At 44.6% G+C, this 17295-nt stretch overlaps 1 protein-coding gene across 1 annotated transcript in view; it reads left to right on the top strand.

Annotated features, from left to right (window-relative positions):
• The window catches only part of PGM5 (phosphoglucomutase 5), a 189361-nt gene extending 172066 nt beyond the window's left edge, over positions 1–17295 (top strand). The window contains exon 11 of the mRNA XM_025423380.3: positions 15757–17295. Coding sequence (XP_025279165.1) covers positions 15757–15846 — 90 coding nt within the window. The 3' untranslated portion in view covers positions 15847–17295. The remainder of the gene's footprint in view (positions 1–15756) is intronic.

The raw sequence follows: 17295 nt of genomic DNA, 5'->3' as shown, positions 1-17295 counted from the left end.
ACTTTAAAGAAAATTAACTCAAAACATGAATTGGAGTCGTGGTCGGCACGTAGTGGGTACTCAGTGCCAGCTATGAAAAATCTCTTAGGGGTGCCTTGATGGCTCAGTTGGCTAAATGTCCAACTCTTGATCTCAGCTCAGGTCATGATCTCAGGGTCCTCAGCCCCGTGTGGGGCTCCAGGCTGGGCATGAAGCCTACTTACCAAAAAAAAAAAAAAAAAAAAAATTGCTGAAGAAGAATCAAAACTTTAGAACCCAAGACACAAACTATAGATAGATGCAGGCAAAAGGAGACATTTCCTCTTCCCAAGATTTAGGCAAAGCCACTGACTCAATTCTCCATCTGGCTGTCCAGCCAATTCTATTGCCTGTGACCTAAACCCAGCTGGGAAACATAAGATTTTCTGGCTTCCAAGACTGCTGAAGCAAGAGCAGGCATGGATTTGATGTTCCCATGTACAAGCTGCGTACTTTGCAGGCGAGGTCTCATGGCCACCCTTGGTGACAGAGCTGTGAAGGCAGGGCTGAGGATGCTGCCGAGGGCCGTGTGGTATCCTCTTCCATGGTTACTTACAACCCTGTGGATCAGGAATTGGTATTAGCATCTCAATGTCCAACAGGAGGCACAGAGAGACAAAGAACCTTGTCTAGTAAGTGCCAGAAATGGACTAAACCCAAGCCTGATATTCATGCATCCAACCCACATGCTGTGTGGGGCCTCCTTTCACTTACACCTGAGCTTCTTTCCCCACTTAATGAATAGTCAAGCAACGAATCAGCCTGAAGCACTGTTTAGGCTGTTCCCTTTTTGCTCTGGTCACCTGTTATTGCTTAACAAATGACCTCCAGGGATCCCTGGGTGGCGCAGCGGTTTAGCGCCTGCCTTTGGCCCAGGGCGCGATCCTGGAGACCTGGGATCAAATCCCACATCGGGCTCCCGGTGCATGGAGCCTGCTTCTCCCTCTGCCTGTGTCTCTGCCTCTCTCTCTCTGTGTGTGACTATCATAAGTAAATAAAAATTAAAAAAACAAAAAAAAACAAATGACCTCCAAACTTAGCAGCACCCTACAACACTGATTTCAGCCCATTCACAGTCCCTATAGGTCAGCAATTTGGACATGGCATAGTGGGATGCTTACCCCTGCTCCGTGATGTCTGGGGTCTTCCGTGGGAAGGCTAGAAGGATTGAGAGGAACACAGATATCTGGGATCTGGAATCTTTTAGAGGCCTCTTCACCTTTTGGCCACAAGAGTCAGACTTCTTGTACATAGGGTTACTCCTGGCAGTACGGGAAAGCTGCAGGGCTTTCTGTGATCCACGCACAGAAGTCACATACTAGCCCTTCTGCAAATTCTATTGGCTGAACAAGGCTGCCAAAGTTTCAAGGGAAGAGGGACTAGACCCCCTGCCCCCACCCTGCCACCTATTAATGGAGAGAATTTCAAAGGATTTGCAGTCATAGTTTAAAACCACTACCTCATTCTTACCCTAATTGGCTTCAGGATATCAGATATAATGAAGATGGCCTCACACCTAAAAGCTAAAGATGGTTCAGCAGCATAGAGTTTCCAAGGCATATTATTTTTCTTCCTACCTTCTTTTTTTTTTTTTATTCTTCAGCACTCACTCTTTTTTTTTTAATTTATTTTTATTGGTATTCAATTTACCAACATACAGAATAACCCCCAGTGCCCGTCACCCATTCACTCCCACCCCCCGCCCTCCTCCCCTTCTACCACCCCTAGTTCATTTCCCAGAGTTAGCAGTCTTTACGTTCTGTCTCCCTTTCTGATATTTCCCACACATTTCTTCTCCCTTCCCTTCTATTCCCTTTCACTATTATTTATATTCCCCAAATGAATGAGAACATATAATGTTTGTCCTTCTCCGATTGACTTACTTCACTCAGCTTCTTCCTACCTTCTAATTTGGAAATTGTTTTTGAAATGCATTCCCCACTTCGTATTAGTGACTAGTGTTTTTATCAGTCAGAATGGGCTAGATAATGTCATGATAACCAGTAACTTGAAAATCTCAGTGTCTTAAAACCCTAAGGTTCATTTCTTATTCACATTATATATGTGCCACACCTTGGCTGGGTGCTCTCCTCCATGTTGCTTGTCCTCTAGTGTCCAGGCATCTGGAACATTGCTGGTTACTCCAATCAGAAGAGCTTTGGCTGAAAGTGACCACATCTTCTCCACTTTTAACCCAATGACTGGAAATTGTCAAAAGGCCCCACCTGGCCATAGAAGGACCTGGAAGCTCAGCCTTCTGGTCAGGGAGGAGAAGAATGCTAGGAACTAGTGTGTGGCATTAATGGCTACCAAAGTCTGATTAATGCCATGAAAGAAAAAGAGCTTACATTTGTTATTTTGAATAATTTTTCTGAGCCTAGACCTGTGAAGACTTTGAAACCAAATATTTGTTAACTAATCTTTTTGAAGCATATAAATGTGAGCTAGTTTGGATGAATATGAACCAGTATGTGAATGTGTTCAGATTCTATTATATAAACCAAATTTGAAAGTCCACCGAACACCACACATTTGAAGAGATGTGGGGAGGCCAGGTGGGGTTCCCAGCTGGCTGGGTTTTCATGATCCTAAAGTGCACCTTGAGGAAAAACCCATGACTGCCTTTCCCTAGGAAATCACTGGTTTTCAGGGAGACTCTCATAGTCCTGGTAGAGGTTCCATATTGGGCCTTAGGTTGTATAGCCATAAAACGCAGGGTGGAGAGGGTATAAGATCTGGGTGGAGTGTACCTTGAAGCACAGTTGGAAGCTTTCTGCAAAAAAAGTAAATTTTTTTGCACCCATAGGTCTCTTCTCCATGTAAAGACACACTCTGGAACAAAAGCCAGGCTCAGAAGCAGCCTTGTGGGTGTGCCTCACCCTCACACCTACACACCTACCAACCACCCACCACATCACTTATAGCAGCCAGCTTCCTGTGACAAAACATAGATGACTGCAGAGCATGCACCCCATGGCAAAGAAGAACCCTGGAGTCAGAAATTCAAATGACAGGCAAATCATTCACCAAGGTGAATGGACAGCCAGTCATAAAACAGAGGGAAGTTGGGGCACCTGGATAGCTCAAAGTGTCTGCCTTCAGTTCAGGTCATGATCTCAGGGTCTTGGGATTGAACCCCACATCAGACTCCCTGCTCAGCAGGAAGTCTCCTTCTCTATCTCCCTCTGTCCCTCCCCCTGCTTGTGCTTTCTCTGTCTCTGTCTCTCTCTCAAATAAAATCTTAAAAAATAAAAACAAAAACAGAAGTTGTTGATTAGAACTGATGTGCCATCTAAAGGCATTCAATTCATATTTTTTTAATAAAATTATCTATTCTATCTATCTATCTATCTATCTATCTATCTATCTATCTATCTAAATTCTGTGCCAGTGGGCAGCCCCAGTGGCTCAGTGGTTTAGCTCCGCCTTCAGCCCAGGGTGTGATCCTGGAGACCCTGGATCAAGTCCCATGTCGGGCTCCCTGCATGGAACCTGCTTCTCCCTCTACCTATGTCTGTGCCTCTCTCTCTCTCTGTGTCTCTCATGAATAAATACATAAAATCCTTAAAATACATAAATAAATTCTGTGCCAGCAAAAATAGGCGATGACAGAGTAGATTGGGTGGCCATGGATCTCCACTTTGCATACCCCAATATAGCCTTGTGAGAGGCATTGAAGGTGCTTCAGTGTTAATTCCATTCAGTTCCTGGTTTGTAGGATGACAGCTGTGCTTGCACACCCCCACCCCCACTGTGTGCCATGCATGTTGTGAATGTTTCCTGTTCGTTAGTTCATTTCATCCTCACAGGGGCTCTATGAGGTCAGGTCCCCCTATTTTGTGTAGGGAGCATTAAGGCTCATGGAGGGTAGGTGGCTTACCCAAGCTTACACAGCTCACAAGGGACAGGGCCTGGCAGTTTAGCTTCAGAGTCCAAGCTTGTAACTACTCTTCTAGAACCACTGCTTCTAGAATAAGTAGCATGGTACTTTGCAAGTGTGATTCTCATACCTGAACTGGATCAGAATCACTCTGGGAGCTTGTCAGGGCTATCCCCTCCCTGACTGCTCCCCCAGATTCACCGAAACGGCATCACCATGACAGGAGCCTGCAGTCACATCCTTCCGATTCTTCCCTCAACCTTAGGGTAGCAGTCTTCTGACCACCCTTTCGGAAATTTCTTTTGGAGCTTTTTTTTTTTTTTCAAATCTTATTATTTTTTTAATAATAAATTTATTTTTTATTGGTGTTCAATTTGCCAACATACAGAATACCACCCAGTGCTCATCCCGTCAAGTGCCCCCCTCAGTGCCCGTCACCCATTCACCCCCACCCCCCGCCCTCCTCCCCTTCCACCACCCCTAGTTCGTTTCCCAGAGTTAGCAGTCTTTACGTTCTGTCTCCCTTTCTGATATTTCCCACACATTTCTTCTCCCTTCCCTTCTATTCCCTTTCACTATTATTTATATTCCCCAAATGAATGAGAACATATAATGTTTGTCCTTCTCCGATTGACTTACTTCACTCAGCATAATACCCTCCAGTTCCATCCACGTTGAAGCAAATGGTGGGTATTTGTCGTTTCTAATGGCTGAGTAATATTCCATTGTATACATAAACCACATCTTCTTTATCCATTCATCTTTCGATGGACACCAAAGCTCCTTCCACAGTTTTGGCTATTGTTCTTTTGAAGCTTTTAACCTGTTTTTAAGAAGCAAGGTTTCCTGGGATCCACATGCAGAAAGCCAAACTGAATCTCATTATTGTTCCAACTCTAGGAAACATGTTTTTAAAAAGTAACTGATTCCCTAGACCATGGCTTTTGGAAGTGGTTGGAACAGAGGGAAAAAGAGAGGAGGTCAATGTTTTCAAGGAGAGTCCTTTGAGCCACACCACCTGGACAGTGGTCCTTTTTTGTAGCCTCTGCTTTCAATTGTGCAGTTGTATTTCTGCTAACAATTCTGCGAGTGGTGGTAGCGGGGTGGGTGACCATACTTTCCCTCTGAATTGGCAGATGTGTTCCACATCAAGGAAACTTCTGAAGTTTGCTGTGAATCTACCCATGAAGAGAAATGTGGAAGACACAGTAGGGACATTTGAGGAGGGTGGGCGGAAATTATGGTGATCTGAACCCAGCTAGTCATTGCCCATCCTGTTACAATGTTTTTGACAACAGAAGGAAGGCCAGAAAGGAACAGGAGAGGGAAGAGGAGGAGGGAAAGAGTGACCAGGGGGCAGTTCTATGAAAGTAAGCTGTCACATCTTGCAGGTTGGTCTGTGTTTGCACCACAGGACAATGACAGGGCACTGGGACTCTGCCCGATGCCCATCAGTGGTGCCCGCAGGTGCTGGCCAGTGGAGTTGCTCTGTCCCCTTCCCCATCTTTCCAGGATATTTTTGAGTGTGGACCCAAAAGGAGCTCACATTTGAACAAATAGGAAAATTGGCTTCATGACACTTCTGTTCTATCTTGCACTTGCAATCTAGGGACTACCTTTCACCTCCTAAAGTCCCTGGTCAATGGCAGGAGTGGGGAGGGTGGTGGAGAACTGGGCCTGGCCTGTCTGGTCAGTGTGGTTTTTAATAGGCTTGTCGCTGTCATCCCAAAGTTTTTGGGTGTAGTTTTTGTTTTGATTGAGCTTCTTTGGAAGCGTTTCATCAGCTTATATATTGGGATGGCTCTCCACCCCTCAGAAGAGAGCTTTTCTGGAGGCCGGGCTTCTGATAGTGACAAGATGGATGGTTCCCTCAGTGCGGGCTCAAAATTCAGATTTATGTGGTCATTTTTCATAGTCTCCATTTTGTCTAATTTTAGTTATATTGTAGGTCAAGACAGGTATATGTGTCACATGAAAAGGGACTTAAAAGTCAAGGCTGTGGTTGTATGGATTGTAATAAAGAGTAGAATCCTGCAACGTTTAGCATTTTCACTTAATTTTTATTAGCAAAAAAGTATTTGACTTTGTTTTCAGTAATAATTCCTATTCTAGATGCTTCCCAAATGCGTTTAAAATAGTCAGTCATCCTTCTTACCTAAAATGTGGCTTATGGTAACCAGAGTGGCATCTAGCCTATAGGGCACCCTTGTGAGAACTGGAAAAAGTATCTGGGGAATGGGCAGGATGATGAGGCTGGTGGACGGCATCTTTGTGGGAAGACCAGGCACCCCTTCTTCTAGGAAGATGCCACCCCTTGCCATCTTCTGAGATGGGCTTGGAATGGGTTTCCACTCCCCTCACCGCTTTGGGCAGGAGCCCTTATAAAGTGGGCTTGAGGGCGACAGGTCCTTGTCCTTGACTTAACTCTCTCTGTTCATTGTGTGCATGTTCAGGATTTGAAGGGCACTGTAATCAGATACTGTCTCCAATGCCCAGACATATTGGAAACAAAGTCAGAGGATGACTCTGAGTTTATAATCCTGACAGGTATGGGTTGCTCTATGACTCCTGGGATGCATAAGAAATGTTGCATTTCTGTATTGCATGGATCAGGCTATCTTTAAGTTGGTCATCTCAGCCTGAGTTCCCAGAAAGCTCCATAGTGCCTATTTGGAGCTCCCTCCCTTTTCCTGAGCATCAAAGACCACACAGGAGGGACAGAGGCATGGAGAGGTGCATGCTATCCTGGGGGGAATGCAGATTTGTGTGGTTGGCCGTACCTCTGCTGCTCTGTGCACCATGTCTGTGTGTTGTTCCTGCCATCTATCTGGGGCACTGCTCTGGTCAGGGGCACAGGTTCTTTTCCTTGATGGTCCTTGCCACTGCCCACAGGCCTCCCTCCCTCCTCAGCATTGCTGCATCCAAGATTTAGGTTCCCACCATTTTCAGAATACAGAGGCCATTCCCTGGATTGGACAGCTTTCCTTTCCTTTCAACTCTGGATGATGATGCCGTCACCCCAGCCCTTGCTCTACATTAGTACTTAGTGCTAATTAGAATCCCCCAAGAACCTAGTAACCCTTCCCAAATGGGGAGGGGTTCCCAGCCTAAGAAACATGAAGCCTGGACTCTTCTTTGGGTTGAGGAGGAGGCAGGTGGGGGGATAGATGGACAGTCTCATTTCTTCCTGGTGAATCTTCCTAATGAAGGGGACACAAAGCATGAGGTGGTTTCTCAGTAATCACTCACTGCATTAAACACTGGACAACTCACCTGACTACCTAATTTCCCAAACCTGCTATTTTCTTCAGCAACTCTTATGAGCAAAATACATATTGTGGAGGAAACAGACATATGTAAGAAAAGCTTTGCCTTCTTGTAAAGAGCTTAGAGTTTAGTGGAAGTGTGGAGAGAAAGAGAGAGGGGGAAATAAAGTCTACAAATTCCTGTAAATCAAGATAAAAGGAATCATCAAAGAAGCAAGTGAGTGTCTGGAGACTGGAAAGAGCCTACCTGGGCAGGTGGGATGGTCAGAAGATCTCAGGAAGGAAGCCTCAAGAGATGGGTGAGATTGCAACATGGTTCTAAACTGATAGAACAACACATGTGCAAGTGGAGAAGAGAGGTAGGTGGGCTGCCTCAGGCCAAGGCGTCACAGTTTCAGGGGTGCAGCAGTGTGAGACAGGAGCAGAGAGCAGATTCAGGAGGGAGGGAAGGGTGTCATCATTTCCTGTGGCTTCTCTAACAGTCCCACACACCAGGTGGCTTCCAACAGTAGCAACGGCTCTCTCTTGGTTTGGGGGGCTAGCGTTCTGAAATCCCGGTGCTGGCAACCCACACTCCCTCTGAAGGCCCTAGGAGAGAACACCTTCTTGCCTCTTCCATCTTCTGGCAGCTGCTGACACTGTCTGGTTTGTGGTTGTGTTACTCCCACCTCTGGCTCCTCTTCTCTCTGATCCTCTTGTGTGTGGGTATGTGATCTTGCACTCTCTTAAGAGGACAGCTGTGATTGCACTTAGGGTCCAGCTGGAGAATCCAGGAAAATCTCATCTCAAGATCTTTAACTTAATCACATCTGCAAAGAACCTTTTCTTTTCCCTCAAAGGTCACATGTATAGACTCCAGGAACTAAGGCCTGACATCTTGGGGGGCTGTTATTTTGCCCACCACAGAGAGGGAGACCCAACCATCAAGAGTCTGACAGCCATGCCAAGAGGGCCTGAGAATAGCCTTGGAGGGATCTTCTGGGACTTTTTTTTTTTTTAAGATTTTATTTATTCATGAGAGACACACAGAGAAAGGCAGAGACACAGGCAGAGGGAGAAGCAGGTTCCATGCAGGGAGCCCGATGTGGGACTCGATATCCGGACCCCAGGATCATGCGCTGAGCCAAAGGCAGACACTCAACCACCAAGCAACCCAGGCATCACAATCTTCTGAGACTTTTACATCAGGGCACCAGATGAATGAGTCTGGTCTGAAAAGCTTAGTGTAGTGAGACTGGGAACAGGTAGGAGTCTCCTGCTAGTCAGAGATGGCAGGTGACTGTGTTAAGGAGGGAGCAACGAGAAGAGGAGCAGTGAATGGATGGGGAGCCACTGTGGAAATATGACCGATGGGTTTGGCCACTGCTTGAATGTGGGGGAGAGACAGAAAGACTCACCGAAGAGCACTTCTGGCCCAGCCATTGGAGAGATTAGTAGGATGTGCTGGTGCAGCTGTGAGCTGAGTTGGTGAGGAAATTAATTTTAGTTCACAAGAAGTTTTGTTTTATAAGGAAAGATGCTTTTTCTCACTGGTGGTAAAAGCTGAGCCATAGTCCCTCAAAATGGTCCAAGAAAAACATCATTTGGGCTAAGTTTATTGGATTAATGTAATTTTGTCTTGATTTGTTTTAAAATTTTGATTTATTTTAGAGCACAAAGAGACTGGGGTTAGCTCAAGAAATCCAAGGGAGGGTCCTGTCTTAGGGCCAGGTCCTAGAGACCAGACCTTGAGCAGAGTTATAGATTCAGGCCCCCCTGGCAGGAGTGAGTGAATAGTTACTTGAGAGATTATTGGGATTCACATCATTCTTTTCTCTCTACCAACTCTTTATTATTTCCCTCTGGTCTCTTTATTTTTTATTTTTCATAGTTTCTTGTAACTTTTTGTGATCTTTCTTACAACCCCTGGATTACCGTGGCCCCTTATACCCTCATGGTTAATTAATTATAACCTTGTGGTTAATTTCCCACTGCTAACTGGCTCGTTCTTTCATTACCTATCAGTTTAATCCCTGAGGGAAAGAATCTGATCAGCTGGTTCAGGTTTTGTCCCAGGCTGTCTGGCAGGTTGCTGGCCAGACTTTGATGGCTGCCTGAAGGTCAGGAACCCACTTCTGGTCCAGTCAGCAGGGGCAAGGGGGTGTGTGATGCAAGCAAGAAAACCAAGCCTTGAGCTGGAGCAAAGGGCTTGACAGGTACAAGAATCAGCACACCTTAGAGCAGGGTTTGCGAAGTGTATTCCCAATACCCCCAACACAGCATCACCTGCAACTTGTTAGAAATGCACATTTTGGGGCCCCGACCTCAGACCTCTTGGATCAGGAACTTGAGGAGGGGACCAGCAGTCTGGGTTTTCACAGACCTTCCAATGATTCTGATGCACATTCAAGTTCAAGAACCATTGCCTTAAACTAAGCAAATAGCACAGGGACTAAAACCAAATGTTGGAGTGAAATCATTAGAGGAGGTCAGCCCATTCTGTAAGGGTGTTGATGCCAGCTGCCCCTAAGAATCTAAAGAAAGTGGCATTTGTTATAAATTCCTATTTTATTGATACTAGGAGATTCATGTCTTCTATTGGTGAATGATCTGCATTCTCTTCGCTTGTATTACCTACCCCAAACAAGGAACTGGGATAAGTGCTGTTATCCCCATGCCCGCCTCCCCACACCCTTACTTCCTTGATTGTCCAAATGGTCATCCTTCCTCAAGACCAGCCCAGCCCTGGGCTCCCTCCACGAATTCTGACAAATCTGGCTTAATAAGTGATTGTGTTTTGTGTTTCCAGTTAGGGTTTTGTTTTTCTCAAAAAAAAAAAAAAAATCAGTTAACTATTGACTTTGAGTCTTGTGACATTCAGATCATTTACACCTCTCTTGTCTATTGCCCATTAGGGGAAGAAGTTCAGTTGGTTAGGAGTTTGTTTTTATGGCCCTAATTTACATGCACATGCATCAAAACCACCACCACAGCAACATAAAGTATGAGGAGATGGGAGAAAAAGTGAAAGGAAGAACTCTTTCTGTCCTTCCAGGGAGCAGGAACAGGTTAAAACCTAATACAGGACAGAGCTTAGGGTGAGGTCAGCTAGGTACAAAATTTAATGAGGCACCAAAAAAAAATCTCAGCAATCAAAACAAGTATTGCCATTAAAAAATCAAAATCCAGGGATGCCTGGGTGGTTCAGCGGTTTAGTGTCGCCTTCGGCCCAGGGCGTGATCCTGGAGTCCCGGGATCGAGTCCCACATCGGGCTCCCTGCATGGAGCCTGCTTCTCCCTCTGCCTGTGTCTCTGCCTCTCTCTCTCTCTCTCTCTCTCTCTCTCTCTCTCGAATGAATAGAATCTTTAAAAACTAAAATAAAATCAAAATCAAAATCCATACAATTAAAAGCTATGATAAACAAAGTATCCAAATTTTAAACAGAGGCAGGCTCCAATTCCCTCTTCATTCAGACTGCTAGGCTTGTTAAGTTGAAATGACAATAAATATCCACCCGACTCTCCAAGACAGAGGAAGGACATCAGAGGCACAGTGCCAGATGGATACGTTGCCAACTCAGTTTGCCCCAAGAGGGGTGCTCACTGTTTCCTACTCTTGAGTGTAGAAAAACTAGGTCAAGTACTTCCTAGAAAAAAGATGCTATATTCCTAATTGATTAAAGTCTCTATTAGTGTATTCTCCTAATTTGTGAAGAATCATCTTGGGACTTCTAATACATTCACATAACCAGGAATGCACTCCTTCCTCCTGTCCTTCTGTTCTTAATCAGTCCTGTCTAACCCCTTGTCTGAGGTGGGACCTGCCTGGTGTCCCAGGTGACAATCCCACTGTTCTGTCATTTCTCCTCCTTGGCTCCTTTTATCCACTCTGTTTGTCCGGACATTCCTCGAGTTCAGGATTGTGGGATGGAAAGAGCAGTAGAGGAGGTAATAGTGTGTTCTGAGCTCAGCTGCCAAGCAGACGTGTGGTCCTGGGCTCATCATGACTCTTGGTGCTTTGGTTTCCTCATCTGTGACAAGAAGAACTCAAAACTAGATCATCCCATGTTCCTCTCTGCTTCTCAAGATCTGTGCTTCCGGTTCCACCTCAGAAAGCTCACTTCCACGGGTTTCTAATTTTTAGCTCCTCATCTCACTCCGGATTCTGAGGGCCTTTCCAGTTGTTTCAGGGAAATTAATCTCCTCTCACTTTTTTCCATGGTGCGTAGTGAATGATAGGAAAGGAGCATCTGGGATTCACGTGTACTCAAAGCTGTGATTTCTTTTTTTAAGATTTTATTTATTTATTCATGAGAGACACACAGAGAGAGAGGTAGAGACATAGGCAGAGGGAGAAGCAGGCTCCCTGCTGGGAGCCCAATGTGGGACTCAGTCCCAGGACCCTGGGATCATGACCTGAGCCAAAGGCAGATGCTCAACCACTGAACCACCCAGGTGCCCCCAAAGCTGTGATTTCTTTTTTTTTTTTAAGATTTTATTTTTTTTATATTATTTATTTATGATAGTCACACACAGAGAGAGAGAGAGAGAGGCAGAGACACAGGCAGAGGGAGAAGTAGGCTCCATGCACCGGGAGCCCGACGTGGGATTCGATCCCGGGTCTCCAGGATCGCGCCCTGGGCCAAAGGCAGGCGCCAAACCACTGCGCCACCCAGGGATCGCCAAAGCTGTGATTTCTAAAGAAAAACAGGACAGCAAAAATCCAGTGACCCTTCCACTTGCCCAGCACACCCTGCATGCATGGTCACAGAAGTCTCTGTCTGCCTCCTCAGCTTCTTTTTACCAAGCTGAAATAGCATTCATTTATTCAACCAATATCCATTGAATACCTCCTAAGTAGCAGGCACCTTTCTAAGGCCTGAATTAAACAAAATTCCTGCCCTGGTGGCATAACCACTTATTCTAGCATTTATATACATTTGCAAATATTCTAGTATTTACTTTATATACTCAGGCAAGAAAAAAAAAAGACATTGATTAATGATCCTTAACTTAATTCTAACTCGAAGTTTCCATTCCACAAGGCTGATGAAAATTTTAATCTTGGGCATTTTTAGGGACCTGTCCCAGAACTCCTTAGGGTCAAACAAATATCTGAAGACTTTCTGGGTTGCTGGATAATGGTGAAAAGACCTCACTAGTGTTCATTCCATGGTGATCATCAATGATGTCCTTCTTCTCAATCCCTCATGGTCCCTGGAGGGCAGATGGCACCACAGCTTCTGTGCTGTGTTGGCCTGGAGCTCTGTGCTCAGAGTAGAAGTTCCATGTTCAGTCTTTCTCATATGGACGTAAGTCCCACCCAAACCTTTTTCTCTGACATGATCAGGGCAAAGGACAAGTGCTTGATTCATGAATCCAGAAAGAGTTAAAAGAGGTAACTAAGTGCCTATTTTGATCATTGTATTTTCAGCACAAAACATATATAAATGTATACTTATTTGTCAGTCTTTTAATGTTGACCCAAGACCTTTTCTTTGAATATGAGCACACTATTTGGTATTGTGATTGTCTTTCTTGAATAGATTCCCACTCATATTTCATCAGTCATGTTCACCTTTAATGTCTTTATAGTGAGGGGTAATTTAAAGACATTTGGGAAGTCATCTGAAGAAAGAATTTTCTAGACATTTTTTTATTCCTCCTCAATATTTCACTGTATCTCACATTAATTTCACAGGATTAGCTAATTGCCATTATCTAGATTCTTTTCAGAACATTCGACTTAATTTCCATAGAAAGAACTCTTCCTATGTATACTCACATCTCATTGGTTTATGTATCATTTAATTACATATTCTGAATAACTAGTGTAACAGGTGTTAACATATTTAGGCACAAACTTAACTGACTCCTGGAAAGCACATAACTGCTGGAGGCAAAAGTAGGTGAGCGTATTAGAAAGTGATGTACTGGTTCACAGACAGCTCCTGTGCTGTGGACATCAATCAGGATGTTTTACAGAAGAAATGAAAAGCAGAGGTTTATCTACCAAGTTCAGTGGAAATCCTTTAAGAGAACTTCTGCAGGGTTTACAACATTGTTTAAAACTGTGCTTCCAAAAAATATAAATAAATAAATAAATAAATAAATAAATAAATAAATAAATAAATAAATAAATAAGTAAGTAAGTAAGTAAGTAAGTAAGTAAGTAAATAATTAACTAACTAACTAACTAACTGTGCTTCCAGGGGGATCCCTGGGTGGCTCAGCGGTTTAGCACCTGCCTTTGGCCCAGGGCATGATTCTGAAGTCCTGGGATTGAGTCCCGCATTAGGCTCCTGGCATGGAGCCTGCTTCTCCCTCTGCCTGTGTCTCTGCCTCTCTCTCTCTCTCTCTCTCTCTCTCTCATAAATAAATAAATAAAATCTTTAAAAAAAAAACAAAAAACTGTGCTTCCTTACCCTCTTGCCAATGGATACCGCCACTTAAAGTCTTTGATCTTGAAACACACAATGATGTGAAACAAATTGTGTCTTAATTTTCAGTTCTTGAAGTTTCAAGTTCGATTTCATTGCATTTTCTTAAATAGATGGGATAAAGTTCATCTTTTTATTTGCCCTCCAGAACTTCAGTTAAAGTGATTGGTTTTTAACTTCATTCTCATTCTCCATCCTCATTTAACCTCTTTTATAGATGTTAATGAAGAGTTATATAGCTCCCCCAAAAGCTGGGGCAGGGGTGGTGAAGAGAAGAGAGGATGGGGAACGAAAGCCAATAATCTGATTTCCACACCCAATGAGTGCTTGGCTCCTAAAGAATCCAGATGCCCCTATGTAGGCATCACATGGAATATGGCCTTGCAAAATGTGTATAGGAAATTTTTCTGGGCACCAGGAGGGTTATTAAAAGAAAATAAAACTTTCTGTTTCTGTATATACTGTTCATGGATGCAGAACCAGAGGGAAATACAGTTTGCTTGTGCACTTGTAATGAAATGGCTCAAGATTCTCATCTCCCTTCTAGCTTCCAAGATTATATTCAAGTTCCTCCATCTAGTCATCTTCATAGAGTAAGATGATTTCATACATTTAGCCATTAATGTGTGAAACTACTGGGCTTGCCTCTAGAACAATCTATCCAAAGCACAGGTCTCACAGTGTCACCTTTTAACTCTGAAAACTCCAGCATCTCTCCTTGCCTAATGAGTTAAATCCTTACGCTTTGCACTGGCATTTCTATCTCTCCAGACAAGGCTTGCTCACTTATTACTCAGGACTGCCGTGTATCTACACTCCACTCCCGCCCTCCCTTCCAAAAATAACAGGCTTTCTTTTCCTCAACATGATATCTTTGTTTCTTCCCTTATGCTATATTTCCCAAACTTCTCTTCCATCAGTATCCTTGTCTTTAAATGGACTTACATTGTTTTCACTTAAATCTATTTATTTATTATAGAAAGCCTGCACGTACATGAAAAAAAAAAACCGTGATATCCCTTGATAAATAAAAGCTCACGACAAAAAATGAATTCAATAAGATATACAATGATATTACCTTCTAGCTAGGTGATGCTTGCCTGTGGCATGCTCTGTGTTGGTTCATGTGTTATTTTTTTTTTTAATTTTTATTTATTTATGATAGTCACAGAGAGAGAGAGAGGCAGAGACATAGGCAGAGGGAGAAGCAGGCTCCATGCACCGGGAGCCCGACGTGGGATTCAATCCCGGGTCTCCAGGATCGCGCCCTGGGCCAAAGGCAGGCGCTAAACCGCTGCGCCACCCAGGGATCCCCGGTTCATGTGTTAAAGATTGGCCACCAACAGAGTTTCTCCTTGATGAAATTAGGAGGGTGAAAGAAGAATGGAAAATGGGGTGACGTTCTCATTCTTTTGTAGGTAATGCCAGGTCCATGAACCATCTAAAATAATCTCCTGTATCATTAATTTGTATGTGTATGTGTTCCACACTTTGAAAAACAATGCTTTACTCTCATGAAATGAGAAGCAACTGGAGGGCAAGAAATTATTCTTTCCATGTCCTTTGCTTTTTTGAGAATCTACTCCTTAGGCCTCTAAACTGCCCTCCTTCTGGGGAACACTAATGTTATTTGATGGGAAGAAATGAGTAGATATTTCTGAGCATTAGCCAATGGGTTGGTCTGTTTTCTCTGAAAGTCAAGATAGTAGGTTCTGCAGGCCTCTGGTCCTAGGCTGGAGAATGAGTGTGTTTCCTTAAGTTCTTGTGCATATACATGTGTGGGTGGGGTGTACATACTGTGGGGGTAGAGTAGCAGAGGAAGCCTGTGGGGTTCTCTGGACTTCCTTAGTTCATAAAGCTTTGTTCATGAAATGCCCCGATGCTCTGGCAGCCGGGGTTGCTAGATTCCTATCTGAGATCAGTGTTTTGGGGTTGCTGGACAACCTCCAGAGACCATCTCCTCCCCTAACCACCCCCCACCCCACCCTACCCATTTCTCTCTCCTTTTATGGATGAGGAACCAGGGTCTAGGGAACAGGTGTCTCACCAGCAGTAACTCTGCCTTTCAGCTGCAAATTGGAGTTGAATCCAGATGACTGCAACAGAAACCAATCCCAGTGGCCCTCCTGTGACTGATGTGAGTTGTTCACAGACTTTTCCCTTCCTTTTCCAGGCTGTGCTGAGTCCTCTTATTGCCATCGCGCTGAAAATATCCCAGATTCATGAGAGAACTGGCCGGAGGGGCCCCACCGTCATCACTTGAATGGAGGAAAGATCAGTCACCAGGGCCAAAAGAGAGCGCTTGGCGGGAGACACTTCACCCATGCCTTCTTGCTACCTTTTTGTGCCTTTTATGACTTTGAAACACACACACACACACACACACACACACACACAGACACACACACACACGATGATTTGCTGGTGGTGGGTGGGGGGAGGGAAGAGAACAAAAAAATCTGTTTTCTTAGGTTTGGGTCAATTCCTCCAAATGCAACAGGGTGTTCAGTTGCCTGTTAAAGCTGCACTATCATTTGGTATCTATATTCTATCACACAATGGAACCTCACCTTTTGAGAAAGAGTAAGTAGGCCAGGAACATGTCCATCATGGCATCTGCGCATCGCTGGCATTAGGTGAGAAAGGTTCTGAACTCACGCACAGAGCGCAGCACCAGAATTAAGCTTACCCCAAGCCACGGGTGCTGCTGGGCAGACCAAGGAAGACTGTCCTCCTCGGCATGGTGGAGGACCTAGCTTTTCATCCTGGGTCAGGTGTCCCGGGGGGGAAGGCTGTGCAACTCCTAAGGGCGCACCTCATGGCTGCTAGCCACTGGAGGGCCCACTCCCCCACCTTCTGACCTCTTGGGAGTCCCTGTGCCACCTTCCCTCACATCTTTGGAAGCATTCTGCAGATCACCATGGCACACTTTCAATGAAACATATCAAAGGGTGTTTTCCTCTCTTATTTTGTAAATAATATTATTTTAGCTCTTAAGCTGGCTGCATTCCTTCAGATTCAGCCATTCAGGGCACAGGTGGGAAGCAGTTTCTTGGCAGGACTCTGCAGATGAATGCCTCCCATTTCAGCAGCCCTCCCTTGACGACATCATGGAGGGTGATACAGGGGTTTATATTAATTCCTCCCTCGAAGACAAAATACCACCATATCTGCTGTCTCTCTGACTTTCTCTCCACTCTCTTATCTCCCAGTAAGGGCCAAGTTTAAAGTAATCATTTGGACACAGTTCAGATCTTAATAGCAGTGGCTGTAGAAGGAGATGATGAAATGCTGGAAAAATAGAGTACTTGTTGGAAGAAGACCTTATTGGTGGTAGTTAAGGGCTTGATAAGAGGGAAGGGAGGGTGGGACCCCTGTGAGAAACTAGAAGGTCACAACTGGCTTTCTTTGCCCAGGAGAAGGATACTGCAGCTCTAGCAGCCTTTATCTGCACTCAGCCGGGACACTCGGTGTGGGACCTGTTTGTGTATGTTTTGCTTCCTTGGGAACGACACTCTCACTTACCCTGTTGTTAGCACAGATGACGTGGTGCTCTTTGTGAAGCAAGGTGGTACTGCTGTAGTCAGGATGAGCGCAAGCAGGGAGATGTTCCCAGGAAGGAATCTGTGTCCACTCTCTATCTCTGCTTCTGTCAGAAACTTACTAGGATATGTAGTAGCCAATAAAAAAGAAATTCCTGATTTCAACCCTA

The sequence above is a fragment of the Canis lupus genome, chromosome 1 (genome assembly GCF_003254725.2).
Source record: "Canis lupus dingo isolate Sandy chromosome 1, ASM325472v2, whole genome shotgun sequence".
NCBI lineage: Eukaryota > Metazoa > Chordata > Mammalia > Carnivora > Canidae > Canis > Canis lupus.
Note: the sequence above shows the minus strand (reverse complement) of the source record. Positions and strands in the feature narration are given on the sequence as shown.